General features: G+C 45.3%; 3 protein-coding genes across 16 annotated transcripts in view; 1 reads left to right on the top strand and 2 right to left on the bottom strand.

Annotated features, from left to right (window-relative positions):
* OSBPL9 (oxysterol binding protein like 9) overlaps window positions 1-768 on the top strand; it is a 50,750-nt gene extending 49,982 nt beyond the window's left edge. For all 8 annotated transcript variants that reach the window (XM_072343576.1, XM_072343577.1, XM_072343582.1 and 5 more), the window contains one exon: window positions 3-768. In XM_072343576.1, coding sequence (XP_072199677.1) covers window positions 3-77 — 75 coding nt within the window. In that variant the 3' untranslated portion in view covers window positions 78-768. The remainder of the gene's footprint in view (window positions 1-2) is intronic.
* NRDC (nardilysin convertase) lies at window positions 718-22,487 on the bottom strand. Its single transcript, XM_072343575.1, has 31 exons — window positions 22,136-22,487; window positions 19,391-19,706; window positions 19,125-19,206; window positions 18,595-18,748; window positions 17,642-17,715; window positions 16,398-16,493; window positions 15,389-15,511; window positions 14,120-14,177; window positions 13,067-13,140; window positions 12,822-12,891; window positions 12,386-12,463; window positions 11,803-11,923; window positions 11,667-11,725; window positions 11,241-11,295; window positions 9,869-9,973; window positions 9,479-9,602; window positions 8,895-8,981; window positions 8,182-8,301; window positions 7,614-7,665; window positions 6,581-6,731; window positions 6,281-6,408; window positions 5,774-5,936; window positions 5,396-5,427; window positions 4,978-5,116; window positions 4,756-4,803; window positions 4,367-4,419; window positions 3,768-3,851; window positions 2,592-2,682; window positions 2,195-2,311; window positions 1,913-2,002; window positions 718-1,658 (listed from the first exon to the last, which is right to left on the bottom strand). Exons 1-31 carry the CDS (start codon window positions 22,468-22,470, stop codon window positions 1,461-1,463), a joined length of 3,477 nt encoding a protein of 1,158 aa, XP_072199676.1. The 5' UTR covers window positions 22,471-22,487; the 3' UTR covers window positions 718-1,460.
* Window positions 22,488-22,887: 400 nt separating this feature from the next.
* RAB3B (RAB3B, member RAS oncogene family) overlaps window positions 22,888-26,101 on the bottom strand; it is a 41,357-nt gene continuing 38,143 nt past the window's right edge. For 6 of the 7 annotated variants that reach the window (XM_072343483.1, XM_072343486.1, XM_072343489.1 and 3 more), the window contains one exon: window positions 22,888-24,477. In XM_072343483.1, coding sequence (XP_072199584.1) covers window positions 24,290-24,477 — 188 coding nt within the window. In that variant the 3' untranslated portion in view covers window positions 22,888-24,289. The remainder of the gene's footprint in view (window positions 24,478-26,101) is intronic. The other variant, XM_072343485.1, reaches the window with a different exon arrangement.

Below are 26,101 nucleotides of genomic sequence, written 5' to 3' on the forward strand. Positions count from 1 at the left end.
AGTTATTCCATGAAGATGGAGAATGCTGGGTTTATGATGAGCCACTACTGAAACGACTCGCTGCCAGTAAACACTGAGGGGGTTAGAAAAGCAGAAAACATTCAGGCCTCGACTTAGCAGAGTTCACATCTGATACCAGGATCGTCATCTGTTGTCACAGACGTAACGTGTGGAGCAGCTGTCCCCTCGTTACAGTGGTTCCTATCTCAGGGATACCGGACTTACTGATGCAGATCAGCAATTAAACAAAACAGGAAACGTCTTGGCTGCACGGTGACTTCTGTTGGACTCTGCTAGACTGGCAGTGCATGCAGGCTGCAGCGGCAGGCTGCTGGAGCCCTTCCACTGATGCTTCTGAAGCATCTGGGCTGTGACATACACCTTGTATAACCACTGTGAAGGCCTCGACATTTGGTATCAGTTACATTATATTCCTGGGTTCTACATATTAAAGAAACCAACAGAAAGCAACATGCAAGACATCATTTAAATCTAGCTAATGTTTGCTATGTGTAAATACGAGGATTCCTTTGATGGGAAGGTTTGTTAGAAACTGCTACATAAATGTTATCTTCCACCTGTATGATAATCAAATCTTTTGGCATTTCAGCGTCTTGCCCAAAATAACTTCGTTCTTTTGAGATTAAAATGTAACCATAGGTAATTCTCCCCAGTGCATCTTAAGGCTTCATAAATAGATTTTTCAAAATTCTCCTAAGGACTTTTTATTTATTTCATAATAAACCTTTGCAGCAAGACTGTATCTGCAGCTGAGTGATGGCCGTTCTATGGACACTTCTGATAGCACTGCAAGTAGTTAAACCTCCTCCCCAAAGACAGTGATGAACTGCTGGCACGAGGCGCAGAACGGGCAGCACCTCCAGCATTTCTCTCCAAGTTCCATCAGGCCTCCCCTTTCTGTTTACCAGCTGGAGCCTTTCTGTTGTTTAGCCTGAAGCTGAATGACCCTGGGGTAAGTAGCTGGATGCAGCAACCAAACTCCTTCCTTCCACAGTTAAATCTAGGTTTTATTTTATTTCATCTCCGTTTTATTTTACACATACAGAAAAATTTAAAAGGCAGTGTCAGATGGATGCTTTAGGCTGCTTCTCCCACCCGCTCTAATTAATTCCTACTGCAGCATTCGTTGGGGAGATGGAACTGCTATTAAACAACCGCTACAGCGCTTGGAATGATGCACAAGACAGCTGGAACAGAACAGCAGCCCCTGCCTTCACACAGCTGGAGAAGGGAAAGCTCTCCTTTCTCTGCTGCTGGAGGCTGGGGTTGTGTGGGGCTGTGCCTGTGCTGAGGGGGTGGGGGGTGACTGAAAACCATGTGAAGGAAACTTCCTGGCCACAGCTAATATTACAGCCCTGTTTAATACAAATAAATAGGTTTGTAATATTGGTTGCAGAAAGCACCTGTGTTACGCGGTACTGCACGGCAAGATGCCATTTTTATTTTAAGATTTTATGGTAAGGGAGAACATTCAGAGTTGATGTGTAAGCTTTGATGTCCTTGATGGAAGTGACATCAGCCATCAGGGAGGAGGGGGGCAAGAAATTAAGATGAGGTATTTCACCAGATGAAGAGTTGTGTGCTTCTGAGGCAGCTGTAACCTCTGCATCCCCTTCGTGTTTTCCAAATCCAACCACCTGGGAAAAAAGTTGCCATATAGAACAAACCTGGGTTTAAGCTTCTATAATATGGAGCTCTCTGTGTTGATCTGCCTGAAAGCTAAGTATGGATGACTTAAATGCAATCCAGGAGCCAATATTAGAAAGGTGAGCAATATAACCTGGTGTGTGGATGGAAAGCAGTGAGGCCATGGCTTCTCCTACCGCACAGCCTTACTGAGACCTCGGAGGTTACCAAGTGTGGCACCACCGAGCTGACTGGAACTACTCACGTGTACGCTGAGCACTTTCCTCTTGCTGCTTCTGTGAGTCTGGAACCAGGAGACCAGGTCTGATTTTGTAACAGACTTCAGAGCTTCTATCTGAAACCCAAAGGAATGAGGTTGTAAAGAGAGCAATCACGATTTTAGAAGTAACGGTGGTTTCTCTGCAGCAGGTATCCCTTAGACCTTTTAAAAGCACCACGTTTACGGTCCATGTGGTGCTGGGAGCAGAAATCCCACTGGCTGCATGCTGCAGCCTGAACAGAGCTGTGTGCAGGGATGCATACCCACCTCCCGGGCAAGCCGGTCAAAGAGATACTGCTGTGTCACAACTTCATTCCAGTTCCTGTCGACTTCTTCTCCAAGGTGGGAATCCTCACATTCTTTAAGCTTTATCAAAGCTGTAACCTATGTGGAAAGTAAAGGTTCAGAGGGTTTAAATATCATCCTTACTTTGCAGCCTTATCAACCATCACCTTTATTAAAAGAAAACACAGATTAACGTTAACAAGGCAGTTCCTTGTTTTCAAACTTGTATTTTTTTAGAGCAACTGCTCAGTGCAAAGAGCAACAGGCAGGACTTAAACACGAGCCCTTTGTTTAGAAGCCTCAGAAATGCACTGGATTGGTGTCACCAAACCCCCCAAGTGTCATTTGGAATAAAAAGCTTTTTAAGCTTGATCTTTACCTGGGTGCTAAAAGCTTCTTCAGTTAAGTGCTTGATTTTGTCTTCAAAGCAAGAAAGGAATTCCTCTATTTTCTTGTCAACCAATTCAGAACTAAAGAAGAGTTAAATAATTCTATCAGCTCAGGCAGGAAAAACAAGATAAAAATACTAATGCACACACAGGGTTTTCCCCCCACTCCCAGAAACCCACAGAGCAACAAAAACCAACTTGTCTGTTCTGATCCTCCACTATAAGGGAAAACAGTGTATTAAGGACTGCTAAAATGCAGGGACCTCACTGAGCCAGAAGAACAGCTGCTGCAATGCAGGGACTGGGCTGCAGTGCAGCCAGCAGCAGCAATGCTGTCAGGACCCAGCTGCAGCCCTCAGCCTTGCAGGTGAGTATTTCACTGAGATGAAATGTCATGGCAATAGGTTGTGGGGCTCATAATGTAAAGACCTCCATCCAAGACACAGAGCTCACATCTCAATGTAATCACTGGAGGTAGCACTACTCTGCACGTACTGAGCTCTCCCAGATACAGAATCAGTTTGCTCAGGTGCAGATGTTTCATATCCCCATCAAGGTGTCATTTGCTCCAGCTTAAAACAAAACCCCACCGCTGTTCTGGCACCTGAAGGTGAGCTGGAAGAAACGTTATATGGAACCTGCTTGGCGACAGCAGTCGTGTGGGGAGTCAGAGAGCAGCGGGATGCTCCACTTAGTCCTTGAGCTATTCTTCCTAATGAAGTTAGGACTGCTGCAGTTCTAAGAGGCTTAAGGCTATTGCTTTATTTAGGTGGTGTTTTCCAGTGATGGCTGCATCTGTCAGCGGTGTCACAGCTCAAGCAGTGACTGCTCTTTGACATTCCATTTGGGCTCTTACACAACTGTCCTCATAGAGCCAAGCCAGGGGCCTGAGACAGCCACCTGTTAATGCTACCAACTGAAATGGGAGCAGATGTGCTCCAAAGCAAACTGAAGTCAGCTGTTATCTGCTCTGGCAAAACAAAAGGAAGGTTTTATGTAACCTCAGAAACAGCTGGATGTTGAGAAATACACCATAAACTACAGCAGGGGAATCTTCAGGGTCCCAAATACACACAAGGTCTGCTGCCCACCTCAGTGCGCACCCCACACACATCCTGCTGACAGCTTTCTTACTCAGCCCGCAGCAGCCGCGCTTCCACACCTACTTGTACTTGGTTGCCTGCGTTGCTACTGTGACAGAGAAGCCGAGGATCCCTGAAGTATTCCTGCAGGTGGGGTACACGTGGTAGCTGTAACAAACAGAGCGGAAACTCAAGTCATTCCACAAGAACAATTACATCTCCATTCATCACACCTCCATTTACAAGGCAAGCTACAGGCGATAACTGTTGGTGCTTTACAAAAAAATCTCAAATCCTCCCATCTTTGTTTTCATTCTTTTCTCTGACAGATCTGTAAAGGTTATCACAGCGTCTGTGGGAATTAACAAGCACAGCAAAAAACTTGCAGCTGTGAAAGGCTTGTGCCAGTTCCACAGGGCAGACGAGGACTTGAGTCTCACCACCACAGGGATGCTGTGAAGCTGCCCTGGGGAACAGTAAGAGGTAAGAGGAAGAGAAGGAACAGCTTCATGCAGAATAATTCCATGTTCACACACAAGCAGTAGATGCAGTTCATAAAGGACTCCAGAGCAACTCAGCTGCAGTTCATGTCAGCAGGTGCTAGCAATATTAATGTTTCCAGAGGCAGAACACCAGGAGCCCCCAAAGCAGCTGCGTGGGAGCTGCACCCACAGTGAACTCACCCGAGGGTTTGCTTGGTTCGCAGGAAGTCAAAGCAGGGCTCTTCCATGTGCATCTGAAACAAAGCACAAATGTGTCACAACATTGTGCTCCTCTGCAGCCACCACTGAGGCTCAATACAGAAAGAGGATCACAACATGGGAAAACAACTGCTGCCCTTCCAGCTGCACCCAGGGGACAAAGAAGGCTCTCAGTCTAAAACTCTCCCACTCTGCCCTTCAGTGCATCCATTTGGGTATCCCGTCCCAAACACAGTTTTACTCGGAATAAGCAAGAGATTCACTGTGCCCTCTGTTAGATATTCACTGTGCTCTCTGTCCATATCTTAGTTCTAAGCACTATCTGCAGGTAAGAACATTTCACAGGCTTTGAGACGCGACCTGTAACTTACCACAAGCAGCTCCATAAGGGTATATTCCCTGAGGCTCCTGGCACCTGACTAGAAAGAAAGAAAGTGAAGAATTCAGGGTGATTTCATAGAGCCACACAGATTGAGGGGACAACTTTGGAGCACTCTGTACCGTCTGTGTACAGGAACTGCCCCCAGGACACACCTGCTGCACCAGGAGCTAGCAGAGCTATCGGGGCAGCACACACTGGGCTGACACGCTACCTGGTAATACACGGTCACTTCAGAGTTGGCATCGCCTTTGTTGAGTGTTTTCACCTTGCAGAGCAGGTGTGTGCTGGGCAGATCCACCACCCGGAACTGCACAGGGCAGGGATGGGCCAGCGGAGCAAACTGGAGCTTCCTGAAGGGAACACGAGCAGTGAAGTGTCAGACACGCAGCCAACACAACACCCAGACCTTCCCAGGCTCAGACTGACGTTATTTTCCCCCAAAATAACCTTCCCCAAACCAGAACAAAGTCCTGCCTGTGCTGAGGAGCGGGCACCTGCAGGAAGTGCCAGCACTGTGGTGTCCCAGGAGGGAGAAGGGAGCTCCTGCACTGCTCTCACCGCAGCCCCCTCCTCCAGAAAATAACCGGATTACAGTTACCACGTGCACCGTGTAGGAGTCAGATACTCACTGAACAACATAATTCAGGAAATCCTTTGCTTCCTACGGGAGAAAGTACAGGTTTTATTCAGAAGAGAATTGCTAGCCACAATTCAGAGCCACACATCAAAGCACACAACATGAGGAAAGTGACCCCAGCAGCAAAGAACAGCTGAGCCCCCTCAATCCCCACTGCTTCGCTTTATCCCAAGTCCCCCTGGACAGCTCTGCACCATCAGGCTTTGTCCATGTGAGCACTCCCAAGCTGCTGGGGATGAAGCTGCCCTGCATCAGCAAGCTGGTACAGAAAAGGCCACAAGCTTGCAGGTGAAATGAAAGACTGCAACAGTGCTTAAGTCCACTCCAAGAATGCGTTCCAATGTGCACCAGCTACAGAAGCTCGACTTACTCTGCTCGTGAAGTTTCCTTGCACAAGACCCTCTACAAAGAGCTGTGACTTGAAAGCCTTAACAAAGGATGAGAGAGCCTCAATGGAAAGGCCCTTCATCAGCGTCTGGTACTTGTCTATCATGGACCACCTGCCGTGTTCTAAAATCAGGAGACGGACATCCCTGCAATAAACAGAAGGAGAACAAAACCACAAGTCACCAGGAGCTGCCTAATGTAAGCAATCCCACTGGTGACTCAGGAGCACACAGAGATGGTACCCAGAGCACCACTGTGGGCTCACCCTGCCCTGCCTCAGCCCCCGCTGCTGGCTGCTTCACTACAGCAGCTACCTGCAGGCCCGGTCTGAGCCTCGAGTTTGATACGCTGGCTGCAGAGCTGCCTGAGCAACCAGAGCCACAAGCTGCCCTGGAACAAACCTCCACCAGCACAGAGCAGTGATTTCAGGGCTCAGTGCTCAACCTCAACAACTGCAGTGCAGCCTCTTTTATGCTCTCCCAGAACTCACTTGGCCAGAGTCTCAGGCTTGATAAGGATATTGAAGTACGTTTTCTTCAGCTGCTCTGTGATCATCTCAAAAACTGCTGGAGTAAAGCTGAAGTCGGTCAAGTAATCAATGATGAGCTGAAACAGAAGCTGTGAAGACAAGACAAGTCATTTTTCTGACACGACAAGCATATGATTCCAAATATAATATTAAAAGAAAAAATCATCTGATCAGCATAGAAGACACTAAAGCATATTCCTCAATTCTGCTCGATATTCTTCACTAAGGAATTCCTTAGCAAATCAATTAATTAGTACTTACAGGTAGTTTATGATTGAATCCTTTCACTCGAATGATTAAGCCGTGCTCTCCAGCCACCAGCTTGTATTCCAGCTGGGCAACATCTGCTTCATAAGCCGGTTCACCAAGGTTGTGAGAAAGGATGTTCACAAATGTATCGAACAACACTATGCTGCACACAGAAAAGGGCAAAGGGTGAACATTGAGGGTATTCAGCTTGGTTGTACACACAAGAAATTCTCCAACAGCAACGGAAACCTCAGCAAAATGAGACTCAAACCAACTTTTAACAGCTCTGGAAATATACAGTGAGGATTTCCCTCCAGACTTATTTTGACATTCAGCTGTTCTTTGCAAGGAACGATTCCAGCTTTGCATGTCATAGGATTAGTTCAGCATAGGAACACACACTGTAACAATGCCTGAACGAGATCATTGTCTAGCAAGAAAGAAACTGACAAGCTACAGCAAATCAGGCTGCAATGTGGGCATTGCCGTCCTGTCTCAAACTTACAGAATTCTGTTGCTGCCTGGATTCCAACTCAAAAAGCAATAAATAAATCCCCACGGCATTCCTAAAACACTCCTTGTGCAGGTCTCAGCAGGATAAACCACTATGAAATTTACTGCAGACAGCAACGCCAGCCTAAGATTGGCCAAAGCGCAGTGTGTGCAGAGCTACAGCCTCGAGTCTGTGCAACACACGGCTGCAGACTCTGGCATTATGCTCTTCTGCTCCTGGAGGCCAAGTTCCTGGATTAGGCCATGACGCTGTTTGCAGGACCAGCTCCTCCCCCAGCACTTCCTTCTGGCACACCAGTTTTCCTACAGCTCGCACTGGGGATTAACAGCACAAAATGCACACACACCCATCCGCTACAGCAACTGCCTGCTGCAAAACCACCCTTGCCAAGTGACAGATAAACTACAACAAATGTTAAGGAAAGGAAATCCTATTCCATTCCAGTTTAAAATGAGCTTCTTTTCACACTAATTCACTACGTATGGCACTATGGTTACCCTGCACAGCACGCACAAGTAACACGGCTCTTACTTCTCTGCAGACCGCTGTATCAATGGAGAGATCAGATGGAAACGAACGTAACCTGGTGGGGAAAGGAGACCTCAGTGAGACTCTGTATAAAGAGTGACAGCTTTCCAAAGTCAAACCTTATTCCATCACGTTGTTCTATGGTCACAATTCAAATGTAATGGAAATGTCACTGAGTTATAGGAATATGTTTTTGCTTATAATAAGTCATAATTAAACACCTTCTTTTTCACTCCAAAATCTTTCCTTAAAAATAAGAACTGTTAGGAAACACAAAGCCAAACTCCATAGGACATGCATTCTGTCCATAGCCAGACTCTCCAAAGCTGGTATTTTCAGTATGTTTTGGTGATCTCACTTTTTAACCTGAGGGATCTGCAGGGTTTCTTAGTTGCAGGGTGGTTTACCCACTCCTGTTGTATTGCAGCCAATGAGTGTGTCAGAAGGACCGTGGAAGAGCCAGCAGTAACACCTGAGCTTAAATGGTGAAGGCTGCACGAGTTACTGCCCTTCAAATAAATTCCAGCTGGTAACAAGAGCTCTGTCATCTCCCAAAGCTTACAGCATTTACCTTTGGGGATTTTGAATTTATCATCCTTCCTGTACCAGAGGCAGCCTTGCTGCGTGCTCAGTGCTTTCACAGGATATTCTGTCTCTGGGCAGTCAGCAACCTTCAAAGCAAAGTCCGTGGCTAGCAGAATCAAAACCAAACCAAAAGCACAAGTTAGTGGTGTTCACAGGCAGCCAAAACACATCACAGTCTTCAAAATTATCAGTAAATGCATTGTTCTCCTCTGTTTGCTACATAATACGTGACAGAAGTTGCTTCCCTGGGCCTGAAGAACATTCATTTTTCAGTTGCCCAGCAGAATGCTGGCTCACAAGCTTCACAGAAGGGTAACACTATGCTCCATATAGGCTGTAAATTATGGCTCTGTGTTCTATTTGGTTTTGGCAACAAACCCAGATGCTGTTTACTTTCAAAACCAGCAGATTAAGCAAATAAAATTCCCCCCCATAGGTGCCCACAATCTGTGAGTGCTCACTGACTGTGGGGGATCTGCTGGTGTCGTACAATCTGTAAGTTTACACTCGTTATGAAGTCAGCTTTCCAGCTTACACATACAAGGTTATTCAATAAATGGGAATTCTGTTCACCTGAATTTCATTTAAGTTTGCAAAAAGAGCTGATGTTCAGATGGAAATAAAGATCACTTCTACGTTAACCGCATTAACCTCTCAAATAAGTTACTAGAAGATTCCATCCATGCTCAGGTGCCTTACCTATATATTTGTTCTCTTCTGGAAGGTGTAAATCCTGATTTAACTCAAAGTCACTGGCCCATAAATCACTCCAGTACTTGTCAATATCTATTAATAAATATGAGATAGATTTAGTTCAGCAGGAAGTAATGCTTTCCCATTTCCCAGATCAGTCACCTCTCAGCTCCTACTATCTCCGCAAACATCTGCAGCATGGTCCTTTGTGTCATCTGCTTTATTGTACTTTTTCTAGATCCATTCCTAACAGCTCCCGTGGAACAGGACTGAAGCAATCTTATTTAGGAGTACATCAAGCCTGCCCAGACTAGTAATCTGGGCTCCAAGATGCCCCGTCCCTCATTATTTGTGCTTATTTCTCTGTTCAGGATCTGACCTGCAGCCAAGCAGATCACTGCCACCTCACACTTATGAAACCAGGGAGCAGGAACCAAAAGATACCCAAGAGCCACCGCAGAGCAGGATGACTTGACTAATGACAAAGTCAGTTTCTCACTGGGGATTCACTCCCCTGCTCCCACGCGGTTTGTTTTGTGCTGCTCAGATGCGCAAACCAGGCGCTCTTTATGTTTCAGCCACTGCTTTACCTTCCATGCTGTACTGCGTTCCAAACCACTTCTCCTTTAGGTGACACTGGCCCTCATTGGCTGCAGACAGCAGAAGAAGGTTGGCCCTCTGAGGACTGAGCTGGTTAAGGGCATCAGCAATGATCTGTAATTTCAAGACAGCGCTTCAGTTCACACGCAGCTGTGGCTCTGCCTGACCCAGCTGAGACTCCTTCATCTCATGGATGAAGAACAAGACATCACAACCTTACACGCACAAAACTTGTTTCCTAAGTATGTAAAGTGACTCAATAAATACAAAACCTTTGCCTGTAATAAGCCTAATTATATGTCTACATATGCCTATATTATATAGTAAGCCCATGTTTTCCTTACATCAAAACATGTAATCAGAGTTCAAAGAAGATTCACCTCTGGCTTGTACTCAAACAGGAGTTGGTCTCCTGTCAGAAAATCCTCCTTTGGAAACAGCTGCATGTTCTCACAAAGGCTTTCCACATAATCAACGGGATCTGTCTGAAAGCAAATAAGTAAAGCTATTTTTTGCACAATCAAAAGTTAAAATATCAGTTTCCTGGTCCGAGCAGATGTTGAAGTGGTCACGTATGTTGAGTGTGAGTTACACGTTGAGTCTGGGGTGGCATTTAGTTTTTCCACACTTTGCTAACAAACTCATAGGAGCTGTATTGCAATAAGTAACGCCATGCTACACTTTAAAAATGCACCTGACAGTGATACCTCATCCCAATTAAAACAATCTGCTGCTCCATCATGCATTGCTTAGGGTTGTCGGCAGCAATCCCTGCTGTCTGCACCACCTGCAACTATCACTGTCCTGTTATTCAAAGGCCTCTCAAGACACTCGATGTTCTCCACGTGCTCTTCTGAAGGCAGAGCTGCGGAGGGAAGGATTTGCTACAGATGATGCTTCTAACATCTGACACTCAGCACTGGCAGCAGTAAAAGGGCCTGACCAGACTTGGAGCATCTAGAAAGAAAAATATTTCCATTCCCAATATTGCCTGTTCTATTTCTTTTTGTACTTCTTGCATTTGTGTACTTTAAAGAAATCAATCAACCTCAGCGATGTTCTCAAGCCACGTACACAGCATGGATTTGTTTTCCCAAAAGTATATTTTAGTGCCATCTGAAAAACACCAACCAACAAAGATGAGAACACAGCTAAATGTAGGGAGATCAAGGAAGCTGGTAAAGCAACACTTCTCAGATCAACTCTACTGTGTTCCCTTCTTCATTTTTTTTGTAACTTGAATAAGAAGAGCCAAGGTTTTTTGCTAGTTACTGCTTTGATAAGCCAAGAAGACTTAATCCAAACCCACATTCATCTGTGTAAGGGTGTAACAGCAGGCAAAGGGTCATTAAATCCACCCTTGCAAGGCCACTATCAAGGTAAACCTTTCAGCCCCCACTGCTCTCCTGTTCCCACAAGTCAGCAGCACCAAAACTGGTTTGAGAAAGTGAAATCAGACCCTGAGGACTGCAAAGCATCAGACAGTTTGCAGAACTCTGTTAACTGGCGCAGAACTTCACAGAGCCTCATGACTGAAATTGGAAGAGAAAAGAGCTTAGGACAGAGAGAATGAAAAGAACATGGACTTGTTGAGGAAAAAGCTTTCTGTAAAATACAGCCCCATTACTTTAAGGGCACTGTCTGTTTGTTGTTGAATAGAACTGCAAAAGCATGGTTCAAAATTTAAAAAGCAATAAAATAAATCCTTTTTATGCTTTACCTACATGCCAACAGAAAACAGAGGGTGAATACCTGTTCCTGGTAGTGAAATTCATTCGCTTCAATCTTCTGGATTTCTTCCCATATTCTGGAAATGAGGGAGGAAAGAATTCCAAACAGACACCAAATCAGTGCAGAGTAACACCAGAACACCACAGCCTTCCACAGATCTGCCTTAACACATCTATTAAACCATTGCACAACCACACCTGACATCTATACTAGTTCACCTTATTGAAATTAGCAATCAAAAACAATAAATCAAACTAGAACCACTAAGCACAACCTTTTAATAAACTGATTATTAAACTTCAATACAGACATGTCTCCCACACAGACAAACTCTCCTACTGACTAGTTTATGCCCCAGGAACCCACCAAAACAGGCAAACTCTACAAACAGAAGGTTAATGGGGAAGGAGAATCTTGCCAATAGCAGATGCAATGGCAAACACTTACCTTTTATCTGGCCCTCTTTGCTGCAGCATCTTCACGTATTGGAACACAACATGGGCCACCTGCAGGCAGAAAGGAATGGATTACTTTTTCCATCCAGTAGGAAAACAGTAGGAAACCCAGTTACAGTCTATCATACCTCATAGAAATGTTTGTAACCTTCATCGGTCAAAGTTACAGAAATGCTGAAGATGGAGTATGTGGAGTTCTGTTCAAATCCTGTCTCACCATTTCCTCCATATAACGCAAGAGCCCAAAATCTATGGAAGAGTTAAAGGCATTTATTAGTAACCCATTTCAGCTTTACCAAAGCTTAGTTACAATTTGCACATCATTACTCTATTTCAGTGCCTTTCAGCCTGTTTCCAGTTCACACCAAGTTCTTCAACATAAAAAGGTAAACCTCAGGAGACAGAATTTAAGAAAGAGAGCAAAAAAACCAAATCACCTTTTGGAGTTCACTTAAAAATCAGGCATGGTGTTACTGGTCCACCAAACACAGACCAGAAACCATTTATATCACTAGAAAATACATTAAAAAAGGCAGACTAGAACTGACTTTACATATATATATATATATATATATATATATATATATATATATATACACACACACACACACACACACACACTCTTATATATGAAACATACATATGCAAAACAGTTTGCTTTTATTTTAATCATACCAAAGCATTTAGTTATTATTCTTAAGAAATACATACTTTTTCCTAAGGAAAGAAAGAACGCTGCCTTTGCCTTCATGCCCCACCAACCAGGAAATATAATGAAGTGGCTTCACTCTAGAAGAGAATTTAAAAGTTAAATGCCACGAGGTTGTACTTTTTACAGAAAGAATTCAAATTGCTGCACAAACAACTGCAAACACGCTGACCGTGCATCAGGGTAAGGACGTGGGAGTTCAGAACCCGATGGCTGCTGTGAGTCATGAGGAATGATGTGAAATCAGCTGTGTATCAATGCCATTCAATTTATAAAAAGAATTATATTTGCACCAGTTTAATTCATTTTAAAAGTGTTCTTCCAGCTGACCCAAAGTAATCCGTAGCACAAACAAGTGTGATTCTTTGGCTTCTCGGGAAAGGCAATACAATTATCTACAACAAGCACAGTAGAAGGAAAACACAGCACCACTTTTACCTGTAATACTCCTCCTGTGGGGGAAGCGCCCAGGTGATAATCAGTGAGTGAACTTTCCTGATTGGAACAACTAGGCAGAAACAAATGTACTGAGTATAAATACATAATCAGGAACGGGAATTTAAAATAATGCAGGAAGAATAGTTAAATGTTAGTCAGAACCAAATGATTACTTAAACTTTCAGAAAGCAGAGGAAATATGCACCTATGTATTCAAAATGTTGTAACCAATCTACTTTACTTACCTCTGTAAAGCTTGTGAAATTCTGGCGTGTCAAAAGGCTGAGTCAGATGGCCAAAGCTGGGCTTGGGCAAACCACTTGAAAGGAAAATGACAGCACGGTGTTAACAGGGAAGACTCAACACTGAGATAACCACCTGAGTCAGCACACACAGCTCTGAAGCAAGGAAAGCAGAACAGCAGACAAGCAGAAAATGGCCCTTAACAAAGAATGCAGTTCAGGACTCACCCAACCCAGCTGGAAGGAAACCCATCATTCACTTGCACTCCCCACACAACTGAGTAATTACCCAAGATTTAGATTAACCCATCAACTCCTCCCTCTCCTTCTCTCCAAGGCAGTAACAATAAAGAGCTTGCTTTCCTAACAGAAAGCCAACAACAGCAGCAAACTTCCCCCAGCCTCAGATTCACAGAGGCCAGCCACACTGTCTTGTGTGGAAAAGGAGTAAGAGAAGGATGGGGGTCAGAAAGACAAACGTGTCTCTGTATGGCACCAGACACGAGTGCATTTCCTAATCACTACAGAAATAAGCATTACACAAAAGCAGAAACTGAAAGAGAAAATTAAATGCTTTCCAAGTTGGTTAAACCTCTGCAGAACACCCTTTTTAGATAGCACACCGCAAGAGAGTTACTAAATGTATGTAAGTTCTAATCATTTGCCACCTTCATGACATTAAAAATCTGAGAAACTGAATTTGTTTTGCTTTTAATTACTCTTGACAGAAAGCAAATAAAAGGAAGATAAAATGACAAACTAGGTTTAAATGATTCACAGTAAAATAAAGGCACCAGCACAAATTAAGCAAACACAGCTATGAGTCGGCACTGCACAGTGTGCATGTCCAATGAGTGCTGTGTGTAAACAAAGTCTTCCTGAAACAACTAATGTCAGCCTTCAGTTTTCAAAGCTGTCCATTTTCTGGATAAGCAAATGATAACTTCCTTAACATCTCCGTTAAGAGATACGAAAAAACAAACCAGCAAAACAGTCATTTTTAAGCGTGGAGAGTGTTAGAATTTGCAATGCCTTTACGTATCATGGAAATCTTACTTATTTGGGATCTCGGAGAAGATTTCTGTCACCCACTTTTCCAATGTATCCAGTGTTTCTATTAAGGAAGGAAACAAAAGGAAGACAAACATAATTCCCTGAAGAACCAAGACAGATTCCTCACCCTATTTCACATTATTTCAAAGAGGCTGTAAATCAGCACACTGGAAAATGGCAGTGTTCTAAATTACAAGCTTTAGGAGAGTCAATCCCACTGAAATACTTCTTAGGTCACACCTGTTTTTGTGTACTCTCCTGAGAAGTCAGCATGAGACAGTCAGGATTTGAAGTGTAGCTGGTGTGACTGGGAAAGAACTGCTGACTTTGGGATCTGCCAAACCAGCAGTTCTTGCGGGCTCACCCCATCCTCCTCCATCCCGTACAGTCAGCAGCTCTCACACCTAAACGCAGTGCTACAAATTCATTTTCCCCATCTCCTTTCCTATAGAAGATGCGTTAAAAACCTGAAGCTTGATTTTTTCAATGACCAGAGTGATTATTACAGCGGTGTTTAATGCCCTCTGTTTACAGTCTAACCAGAAAATAAAAGTATGGGAGAAGAGGAGAATAAGCACCTCTGAAATCACCCCCTCCATCTTACAGACAGAAACTGGAATCAGGCTTAGGCATTCAGCAAACCCCCTGAGCACAAATCTGACTTGACTGACAGTACATAGCTGTGTTTTCAGCACGGCTCCACACTACAAAATGGACTTGTAAGCAACTCCTTTCCTTTTGTCTCAGCAAAACTGACCCCTAAGTCTGGAGTTCTTTGCTGAAATGAAATACAATTCCATTTGCAAATAGTTTTCCAGTTTATTGGGGGGAAAAAAACCCACCCAGCCACTCAGAATGTACATCTGTCATCCCGAGAGAAATGTGTATTATTTTAAAACCTCCCTTGAAAAAGCTCCATCCAGAACAAGAAGCCGGGACACCAAGTATCATTTTCTGTGGTGACTGAATGTCCACAGCAGGGAAAGCAGCAGCATTAAGTCACTAAGGTGGTCTGATGCTACAATCCTACCAGCTTCTCTTCTAAATAGAACTTTGAGGTTTTGCCTTTTTGGTGAATATGGAACCTACACATCCGTTTCAGTCACAGATTCCTCAATAAGTGTCAGAATGACACCAACACAGCACAAATACTTAAGGTCTCATTTGGAAATCAGGCTAAAATCTGCATATAAATACTTCCTGCAGGACAGGATAATCCACTAGTTCAGCTTTACCCCAATGATCTTTTCTATAGGGAACAACTGACATTACCTTTAGATTGGACAACTAAAGTCATGTAGTGAGCCGAGTAATGGCGCTGCCAGAAGTCCCTCAGTCTTGTGTAGGTATCAATATTATTCTTTATAGGCTCGTGTTTGAGTGTATCCGCATTACCTGCAAAAATTAAAAGGTAGTTATGTATATCCTGGTTATGTCAAGGACAGATATACTGAGAAATTCTTCTCCCCTGTCACTGAGCCTAGTCATGGTGAGCACACTAAAAATACCTGTGAGAAGTTTGGAGTTAAAGGAACTTTAACTGAAGTTTATTTTTTCCAGTTCCTAGATAAAGACAGTTGATATTTCTGTACTGTCAGATCACCCATACTGTGTACTGGGCAGCTCACTGACTGCTACCAGCTTCTCCTCACCAATGGAACTTACGGAACAGGGGAGGGGGGGAAAAGAAAAAGCAGGGGGGGAGAAAATGTGATGTAGTGCATGTCACTATTGAACTCTGAAAATTACCTGCATTTCAAAGCTGGATAACTCCATTACACATTGTACCCATCACACTGCAATTTATACACCCAGCAGTGTCATTAGAGTGGGGGAGCTCTTAGAAGGACTCTGCTGCCCAGGACAGAAAGGACAAACTTCCTTTCTGCTCCTCTCACGTAATAGTGAAGGTCTGCTTCTACAACCCTGACAGTGTATTAATTGCCTTGAAAAGCTTCACTAGACTCAAATCCAAGAACACACTATTTTTCCATGCAATTTCAATTGCAAAAGCAAGCTTAAACAAGACAGAGATGAGTCAAAAAGCACCACCTTCACCTTAACAGAAAGTATTGTGATTATCTGCCTGTGGCAACCTGCTTCCAACATCAGCAAAAAGCAGTAACTGTTGCTTTTATTCTTAAGGGCTTTGCTATCAAACAAATATTTCTCTGAGAAAGAACAGTGTTTGCTGTGTTAAGACAGCTCACATCAGGGCATCTTCTAAGCATCTAGAAGTTCGAATATTATTGTTGCTGTATAACATGAATTCAGAACTTACCCCAAAAGAACTTCTTCATAGGATGTCCAGGCCTGGCAAGACTCCCAAATAGCATCTCCTTCCTGTTTGCATCGGAGGGTCGTGCTAACTGATACTCTGTTAAAGATTTTGCAGTGACATGTCTAAGAATTTGGAGTCACAGAAAAAAAACTAAACTCAAAACACGGATGCAGTCTAGAATATCTTTTTTTAATTGAAGATGAAATAGGAAAATAGAATAAGAAACAGGCTGTGCTAGCAGTGATCAAAGTAAGCCAAGAGGAGAAAGAAAGTAATTCACTGCTGAGAAATAAAGAGAGGGATAAAGCAGGAAAAGCACAAAAAGTTCCAGTTTGTCCTGTCTGAATGTCCTCAATCTGTTAAATTTAAGGGGAACACAAACCATTGGTATTCTACAGACAGGCCCTGCAAAAAAGCTTCTGGGACAAAAGGGACATGAAGAAATGAAAACTGAGCAAGATATTTCCAAAAACGCAGTTCTGCAATCCATTTTAATCCAAATAGGAAAGAATTAAGAATTCATCCTCTCCAATGCATGTTCTGGTAATAAGAAACATGCACAGCAGGGCTCTAAATTCACTCTTTGCATTATTCTGCAGCCAGTTTATCACGGTGACACAGGGGTGGGCAGCTCACTGCTGCAGTGTCAGCACAAGCAGAGGAGTGGAACTGCACGATGAAGGTAGCACAAGTGAAGGTGCAAAATAATGTTGAAGAAGCTCCACCTTCCATCACAAGGCAGGTCCTTGTTTGTACGGACACTTCTTTAAATTGGACTGAGCTGCCCAGTTTTTCTTAACAGAGGACAGATGAAGAAAAAGGCTTGGAAAACACATTTGAGGCAAATCTTATTAGGAGAAGGAGACAAGTCCAGCCACCCTGACTTACTGCACCAGCCCCAGAGGACAGGAGGGAACAGAGAGGCTATGCTGGACCTACTGCCATGTTGTTCACTGAGGATTACCCAGGTGTTATGTAATTGTGCTACCAGTTACTGACAAACATCCTGAGATTAAAAACGAGCCTCTCAATGGTGGCACCATGCTCAGTGTTTTTCCCACTATCGGCCACTGATTCCATGAAATTAAAAAAAGACATCACTAAGAGTTTGGTGTCTCTGTGCAATTGAATGAACTTAACTAAAACGTAAAGGTAATCCCAACCAGAAACCAATAAACGATCTTTAAAAATCGGCACTTTGTTTTAAGATGATGCAGTAAACACACAGAAAAAGGAACTCTTACCACTGTCCACAGCCTCGACCTCTCGGTCTATTGCGTCCCTGATCATCAGCGGGTGAATAAAAAACTGCGCCCACCTATGGAAGAGAAGAAATTGTACTTTTCAGCGGGGGAACACGGGATTATCTGCATTTACATCCAAGAACGATCATAGCAGATCAGACCAACGATCCACCTACTCTGGCTCCTGGCTGTAACAGCAGCCAGCACCAGATACTTCACAAGGAACACACAAGAATCCTCAGTTGTTCAGTACGACCCCTCATTTCTGTTTCCCCTCCGCTAAGTGAGCTGTTGTGACAGATTAAAAATATCTTCAATTCTTTCTCACTTTCAAATACCTATAAGCTGGTAAAACCTCAGGCAGTACTTGGTACAATGCGCAAGCCCCAGTCAATGGCTTCATGGGAGGAACATATTTTGATCAAAATAAATTCACACTGGTGTCTGCTCTCCTCCTGAGATATTTCGCAGTGACAGCAGACATGCCCTCGTGAATGAATAATTTCTTCTCACTGAATGAAACCACTCACAAGGTGGGGCTGCAGCATAAGGCAGTAGGTTAAGGAATTCCTCACAAATCAGAAGCACATTTCACTGAGTAACCAGGGCTGGATTAAATGCACAATTTTGAAGCACACACGGCACCAAAACACTCCAACTATCAGCTTTACAGACTACACTGAGAAAGAGCAAAGTCAAAACCCAAGCCCCAGATCCTAAGGATAGACCTTCCAGAGGATGAGTCACCCACCAGGGCTCCATCAGCCCCCAGAGCAGCTGTCACTTTGCCCAAGACTCCTCCCATCACAAACACTACAAGCTTAGAGGTGGCAAAATTATCCGAGAGCCACACGCATTAGGACTCACACATGGATCCTAAACAGTCCTACAGCAGGCTCTGGATACACGCACAAACACCCATTAACACCCAAGCACCAGTTCTGTAAAGTTACCTATCAAGGGCTTCTTTGAAGTACTTCCTCTGCACATCGAACTGGAAGACGGTCCGCTCGCAGTCAGTGGAGGCGTTGTCACTGCCCCCATGTTTCTTCAGGAATGCATCAAACCCATTCTCATCGGGGTACTTTGAACTGCCCATAAAAACCACTGCAATGGGAATCAGCAGAGTTACCACAAACTAGCAGTAGCATTTGAAGATGCCTGATCAGAAACTTTCTGAGGTTTCTGTACCTGCACTGTGTGTTTACCATCTGCTGCTAGACAGAAAAAGGTTTATAAAATCATATGTAACGTTTCCCTCCACATTTAACAGAAGAGCATTAAGGCATGGCCTGACAAATGATAAGACACCTCCTCCCACATTAAGAGTTCCCACCTAAGGCACTATTTTCATACAAGGACAAATGTACCTGACTAATAAAACTAAATGCCAGGTAGCTGAAACACAAAATAGCAGAGGAATTCCGAGCTAGCTAGCACTCATTTTGCACTTGGAGAAGACGAAATAAGAGCAGATACATACTGTGTTCCAGGAAGTGTGCTAATCCAGGCAGATCTTCGGGATCAGAGAAGCTGCCAACAGCAACGCAAAGGGCTGCTGCAGACTGAGGAAATACAACAGTTTCAGTCAAAGCTGCTTTGAGGAACATTCCAGGAAAATGACAGATGCAGAAGACAAAGCAACCGGCATCATAAAAAGAACAAGTCTGAATGCCTCATCACGAGGATTCAGAGCACAAGGAAGCTGTCAATAATACTTTTTTCCACTCTGTTGCTTTAAATACACACCTGCTTTTCTGTGCAGCCTCTCTTTCTCGTCTCTTCCTTTTCAGCCAGCTCTTCTAGTTCACTGTCATCAGGTTCATTGAAATCCTCATTATCTTCTTCATCGTCATCATCCTCATCCCCCTCATCACAGTCCTCATCAAAACCTTCTCTCCCATCTTCGATCTCTGCTCCAGAGTCATCTTCATCACTTTCCTCTTCAGATTCATCCTCCTCCTCCTCCTCTTCTTCTTCTGAAGATAACGCAGATGGGGCATCATCCACGTAATTCAAATCCGAAATTAAAAGTGCACATAAGCCATTCTGCAGTTTGATATACCTGAAAGAACAATTATTTGCAATGGATACACCCAGCTCCCAAATCCGAACGTTCAGATGCATGAACATTTCTGCATTTCCCGTAACAGTTCTGTCTTTTTTAACTGAGATTTCCATATAAAATGGAGGCAGCTGAGGTGGGCAGCTCTACAGTGGAAAAGTACAGACTCTTCTGATATTTAACAGCTGAAAGTGTAAGGAGCAAGCAACTACAGGCAGAAACAAAAGCCCTTCTCCCCACAGTGCTCAAGACATTGATTTAGGCTTTTATGCCTCTCTCTGAAACAGACAAGTTACTAGCGCCCGGTTAGAGAAAGCTTTATGGACCCAGAATAGGTGAAACCAAACATCGATAGACTATCATGCTTGGCAGGCTCTCATCACATAGATTACACAGGTGAACTAAGATGTTTGTTTCTGCCTCAAAGTAGGCCACGGAGACTCCATTTTATTTGATTTTTACGAATGTTTTCCATCAAATGGGACACACAGATTTGGCAGGTGTGTGTTAAAAGGACACATCTCCACAGCCCCAACAAGTTGGATTGCTTGGGTGGACTGCTATCAAGAATCAACTCACACAAGTCTCTGTGTGCACATACACAGATGCGAGTATACCTCTGTATACCTATGTATGTTACAAAGTGCGTACATTTGTCTATAATTTTCTATCCAGCCCCATTCATAGTGCTGCCAACTGCAGAAATACAGGAATCCAGGATCCAGAAATCACTTGACCTGATCTAAAAACCAGCAGTGTCTGCTCCAGTGTAAAGCCCAGAGGCATCAAACCCTGGGAGCGTTCAAGACCAGGCTGGATGGGGCAACCTACACTAACGAGCAGCAATTCTGTGCACAGCAAGGGGGCTTGAACTGGGTGGGCTTAAAGATCCCTTCAGCTCAAGCCGCTCTATGGAAACTAACCCATGGGCCCATCCCACTTCATAGAGAAACGCGATCCGCAGAGCAAGCTTGTGCCAGAGGAGAACATTGCAGTGTGTCCACTGTGTTAATGAGGCAGAAGAAATTTCAAAGCAGATTTGCACATCGAGCTCCAGGTAAACAGCCAAACGATCAGCTTGAAAACAAATGGCACAGACAGCTTCGGAATGTCATGGGCAGGTACGGAGCAAAGGGGTAAGGAAGGAAACTGTGACAAGAAGTTCTGTGTCAAAGAATCACACTTCTTAAGACTACAAAACAAGAAACATTTAATAGATGTGTTAACAGAGCTACCCTTCCTCAGCCAGGTGTATCCAATAGCTGTGTTTATCCCTTCCCCACAGCACCATTAGGCCCAAGGAACAGATGATACCAGTTTGACAGTACTCATCTTCAGGCTCGTGGGTGATCATTTCTGTCTGCACAAACTCCTGACAGCACGCTCTGCAGTCTGCCCTGCTGTTATGAACAGTGTATCTGAGAAGATCATTCGGTGGCACGTCACAGTCTAAGACTGATGCTCCCAGACAAATTAAAACACCTGTTAGATGCGTTACACATCACCACCAATTTATGAGCAGAAGAGAAAAAGAGTACGTGCATCATTAAACCTTCTGCCTTTAAATATCCCAGCTTGAAATACAGTTCTTTGAGCACAGCCTGCTGTGTTTCCAGCAGCAATGAAGTTCCCTGTCCTGAGTGTAGCTGTGCATCTGTGCTGCATGACGCTCACCTCCGCACACACAAACCAACCCAACCAGGTACAGCTCCTGGTTTCCACCTGAATCCCACCTGTTAAGCACAGGGTTTCTAAAAGGCCTCGGTATTCACTGACTCCGCGGTACACGTAAACACACTCTCCAGTGCCGTGCACGCAGATGAGGCCCCCGACTCTCGGAACACACCGCCGGCGCTGCTCCCCGCGGGCTGCCCGAGCTCCATCACCGCTACAGGCAGCAAAGGCAGGAGCTCCTGAGCCGGCAGCCCCTCCAGCCGCGAACTCAGCCCGCAGCAGCGGGAAGCGGCGCGGAAGCGGGACAAGAAGGGAGGAGTAAAACTCCGGCACAGCCAATGGGAGCAGCGCGCGTCCAGCAGCCAGCTGGGAACTTGGCTCAGCCAATGTCACCGAGCGCAGCGCCGGGCACAGCGCCGTGCGGGAGGCAGCGCATCGCCCGGGGAGAGCCGGGGGCTGCGGCCCACACCGTGCCACCGCCGCGTGCCGCTCCGATCCCGCTCAACAAAACGGCAACGTCGCGTTTCCGCCCGAACTCTCAGGCACACGCTACAACTCGCAAACTGCACCCGGCAGTGCTGCAGCCGGCACTGCCCCGGGACACGCGGCTCACCGTCCGGACGGCCGCCCTCAGGCCGTGCTGCGGCACCGCGCGCTCCTTCCCCCTCACGGTCCCACCGCACCGCCGGCCCCCTCGGCGCCCCCCTCGCAGCCCGCCGCCCCGGCCCCCGCTCGAGGACCGCCCCGGGCCTCACCGGTACAGCTTGGGGTCGCTGGGGGATTTGACGATGTCGGGGTCGCCGAGGTTGCCGCCGAGCTCTCCGCGCTCCTCCTCCTCCCCGTGAGGCGAACGGCCCCCGGCGTCGCGGCCGCTCGCCCCGATCTGCTGCCCCATCGTCAGCTCCGGGCGGCCGAAGTCGGACGTCGCCTTGTTCCTACCCGGCATGGCGGCGGCCGCGCAGCGCCACAGCGGCCGGGCTGAGCCGCGAACCGCCGGCGGCGACCGCGACCGGCCCCGCTCCGCCCCGGGCCGCGCCGCTCGGCCCCTCCGCGCGAAGGCCGCCGCGAGCCTGCGCGCGAGTCTGCGCATGCGCCGCTGCCGCGCGGCCCCCGCCCCGCCGCAGAGCCGGCCGGCTTCCGCCGCGCGAGGAAGTGGCGCTGACGGTTACCGCGCCTCCAACCAGCGCCCGCCGCCCTGCCACGCGCGGAACGCGGACCAATCGCGGGCCCTCGTTCGGCCGGAACGCGCTCTGATTGGCGGAAGGAATGCGGGCGGGGCGGGAGAAACCGCCTGTCTTCGTTTCAATCAACGACTGGCCCGAGCACACGCCGCTCACTCCTGACGCCACCAATCAGCTCGCGCAAAGCGGCTCCGCGCTCCTTCCGGGTGCAGAGCTGTGCGCGGCGTGTGCTCGCCCGCTGTACGAGCGCTGCTGAACTGCTGCACGCACTGACAGCTGTGCACGGTCGCCCCGTGCTGTGGGTGTTCCCGTTTCTGACACCACCCGTCACCCGCGCTGCTGGTTGTGCTTAAGACACACACGAGCGGCTGATGTAACGCAGCTCATCCCGGCACACCTGGGGGCAGCATTCCTCTTTATTTTGCAGTTTCAGAGGGTTCAGATACAACAGCCTCACTCCCAGCACTGCACAAGTTGCATTTTCAATAGTAGGCCACACACACCCAAAAGTCACATTAAGGATTGCTGAAAGCAATAAACAAACTGCTGCAAAGGGATGAAGCCTGCAGCACGCCCAGCTCAAACAACATCAAGATAGTGGTATTTTTCTCCAGAAAAATGGTGTTTTTTTCCTTGGAGCCAATACACTCTGAGACATGGCAGAGGAAAACTACAAGATTGAACGCTAGTGCCATAATGAGGCAACTCAGTGCACTGCGCAGGACTGGACTCCATTTTCTGACAACAGAAAGTCCCCTTGGTCAGAGGAGTTTATAGGCCTGTGGTAAAGCCAATAAGCTCAGAACATCACCATTAATACAGCAGTTTTCTTCTCTATCCACCTAAGTTATGTTTACAGATGCAACCTGCAGTCGCTGTTTGGAGCTGGGATGTGCAAACAACAGTGCAGTCATTGACAAAAGGCATATGCTACACAGTTCTAGATTCACAAAAGCAGTTCCTTATATCCCAGAGAAACACAAGCTCACATACGGAGTTCCACACACATACAAAGCTTTGTGGCTTAGTATCTTTAGTACAACAATACTTTGTAGATGTTGAATATTAAAAATGATCCATCCCCTCAAAGAACCAGGCAGTGTCTGTAGTGTACCCAACAGGATACCTGTCGTTTTTCATTGGTAGCTGTGTTTTATTCAGCACTTCTTTTCCCAAGCACTTCTAATATACACAGTGGCTGAACCTGAAGCCTTAAAATCCACCCTAACACGTGCACACGTCTAGCACAAAGTTAAGAAACAGAATCAACAACAAAAAACGTGGAGAGAAAATCTAACAATATTGGCAATAATACTTTGGCTCCTGCTGTTCTTCTGAGATAGTGCTGTTTCTAAGTCTTACGTACCACAACTTGCCTCCAGCCAAGCACACAGCAGCCAATTCCTCATAGCCATCATCCTGCAACTCATCCACCACCGAGCAGTTGACCAGAGTAGATCCAAACGTAGACATCTGCAACACTATATGGACTCTTTTTCTTCGTTCAGTGTAACTTGCACATTAACACCGGGTGCACTCACGATATCTATTCAGTGTTTGCTTTTAAATGATCAGATAATATATATTAATCACTCCAGCACATTAAACATACCAGTTTCCTACAACAGAGACTTCTGCCTTTGGACTACACGGTAACGCACCACCACAAACAAAGAGAGAAAATTTAGTCAGGAAAGGAGAAGGACATTTCTCAGCAAGAGAAGGTCACTAACATGAGCAGTTCTGCTGTGAAGGGGGTGGGTTGTCTGTGAGCCTCACGTTCCTTCCCGAGGTGCCCCTGGAAGGGTCTGACTCTATACTCTCTGACATCTTTTCACAGATTATATCCACAAGACGCTCAAACACCTGCCTCACGTTGATGTTTTCTTTGGCACTAGCTTCGAAATAGTCAAAACCTGTGAGAAAATGAATAGATCAAAAACAGGAAGTCAAGACTGAGGATATGGAGATGATTTTTTAAATACCTTTTTTTATTATTATTATTATTTCTTCCCAGAATTCACCTTAAGAAAACAAGATATTGACAATTCTTAGGCTCAGTTGACTCTCACTGTCTCAGAATACTGAGCAGAAATGCTTCTAAAATTCACTGTCTCTGCTGACAGCTGGCATTGCTCGCCTCCCAGGAGGGCCTGAGCTCTGCCCCCACCAGGAGCAGTGTGCTGAACCGCCAAGCTTTCACCTGTGATGTTTTGGGTCTCACAATTTATCTTTCTAACCTCAAAGACCATCACTTACAATAGCTGTTGCTTATGTGTGCTGGGCTTTTATTTTGCCAGCAGCATGAGCTCAAGTGTCACACAGCTTATTTTGGAATAAGACTCATTTATATTTTAGGGGCATCCTGCATCGTTTTCCTTGATTCTGTCACAAAAGAAGGGAAAGAGAAGTCTTAAGTGACAGCCACTGCTTGACAGACTGAGTACAAGTAGGTACTTACCCCATTCTACCCCTTTTTAAAAGTCAGGAATAACAGGGAAATTGGTGGTGGAAACGTACACAAGGACATAATAAATCAGACAACAGAACTATGATATTTGTCTGTCTAACGCTGGTTTAGCTTTTGCTGTGGCAGAAACTGTTTTGATTCAGTTCAGTTCGACACAATTAGCTTTTGTTATCCTTCACAGTGGGACACGTCCAGCATGAGGACGGGGCAGGGAAGAGATGGGGATTCTCCAACAGAACAACATCCTGCTGATGGAGTCAGTTCCTATGGCAACTCCTGCATGTGCACGTGCTTCCAAGAATCCCACACATGAATGTTTCAGAGTCTAGATGCCAGATTTGTATTTAAATGCACATATTAATGATTCTGGAGGGAGGGAGATAAAAACATTTGTAGTCCATATAGAAGTGGGGATTTCAGCAAAACTCGGTATGTGGTAGTATATTGGTGCGGACAGTTTTTCAACTCCTAACAGTGTAATTACTCTTAGAAAAATGTGGGCACAAATTTGAGAATCTGCAAGAAGGAACCTGGATTATTCGTAATTTTAAAAGTACATTGAATTTCAGTATGTGGGAAAGATATGCAAACTGGTGATCTGACCAAGGTCACTCTTTAATCATCTGCACATTGTACGCTGCACTCCCATACGCTCAGTGTAACAACACATTTTGCAACCTCCGATTACTGCTGAAGAATTGAGAACAGCATCAGATTTCATGAATTTGTGGATTATGATTATTCCTTTTGGTCTGGTAAGAATCTCTGCTCTTACAAAGTAAACAAGGATTTATAGCATGTCCAGTATAAGGGCCTTTACAGTTTAACTACAGTCAATTTTAATTTTCTTGCCATGTGAATTCTTCAGGAGAAGGCATTACAGTTGATGGAGAAACACAGTTCTAAAAAAAACAAAACGAAAAAAACCTACACCAACTTATTCTATCAAACCAACTTTTGCATTCTTGAAATTACTATGTTCTGCTTAGAGACCTGCAGATAGGACCATGTTTATGGAAACCTCCTTCTTTCAGCTGAGCTGTTCTCTCCAGATAAAGTTTATCTTCCTT

Source organism: Excalfactoria chinensis, chromosome 8 (assembly GCF_039878825.1).
Source record: "Excalfactoria chinensis isolate bCotChi1 chromosome 8, bCotChi1.hap2, whole genome shotgun sequence".
Classification (NCBI taxonomy): domain Eukaryota; kingdom Metazoa; phylum Chordata; class Aves; order Galliformes; family Phasianidae; genus Excalfactoria; species Excalfactoria chinensis.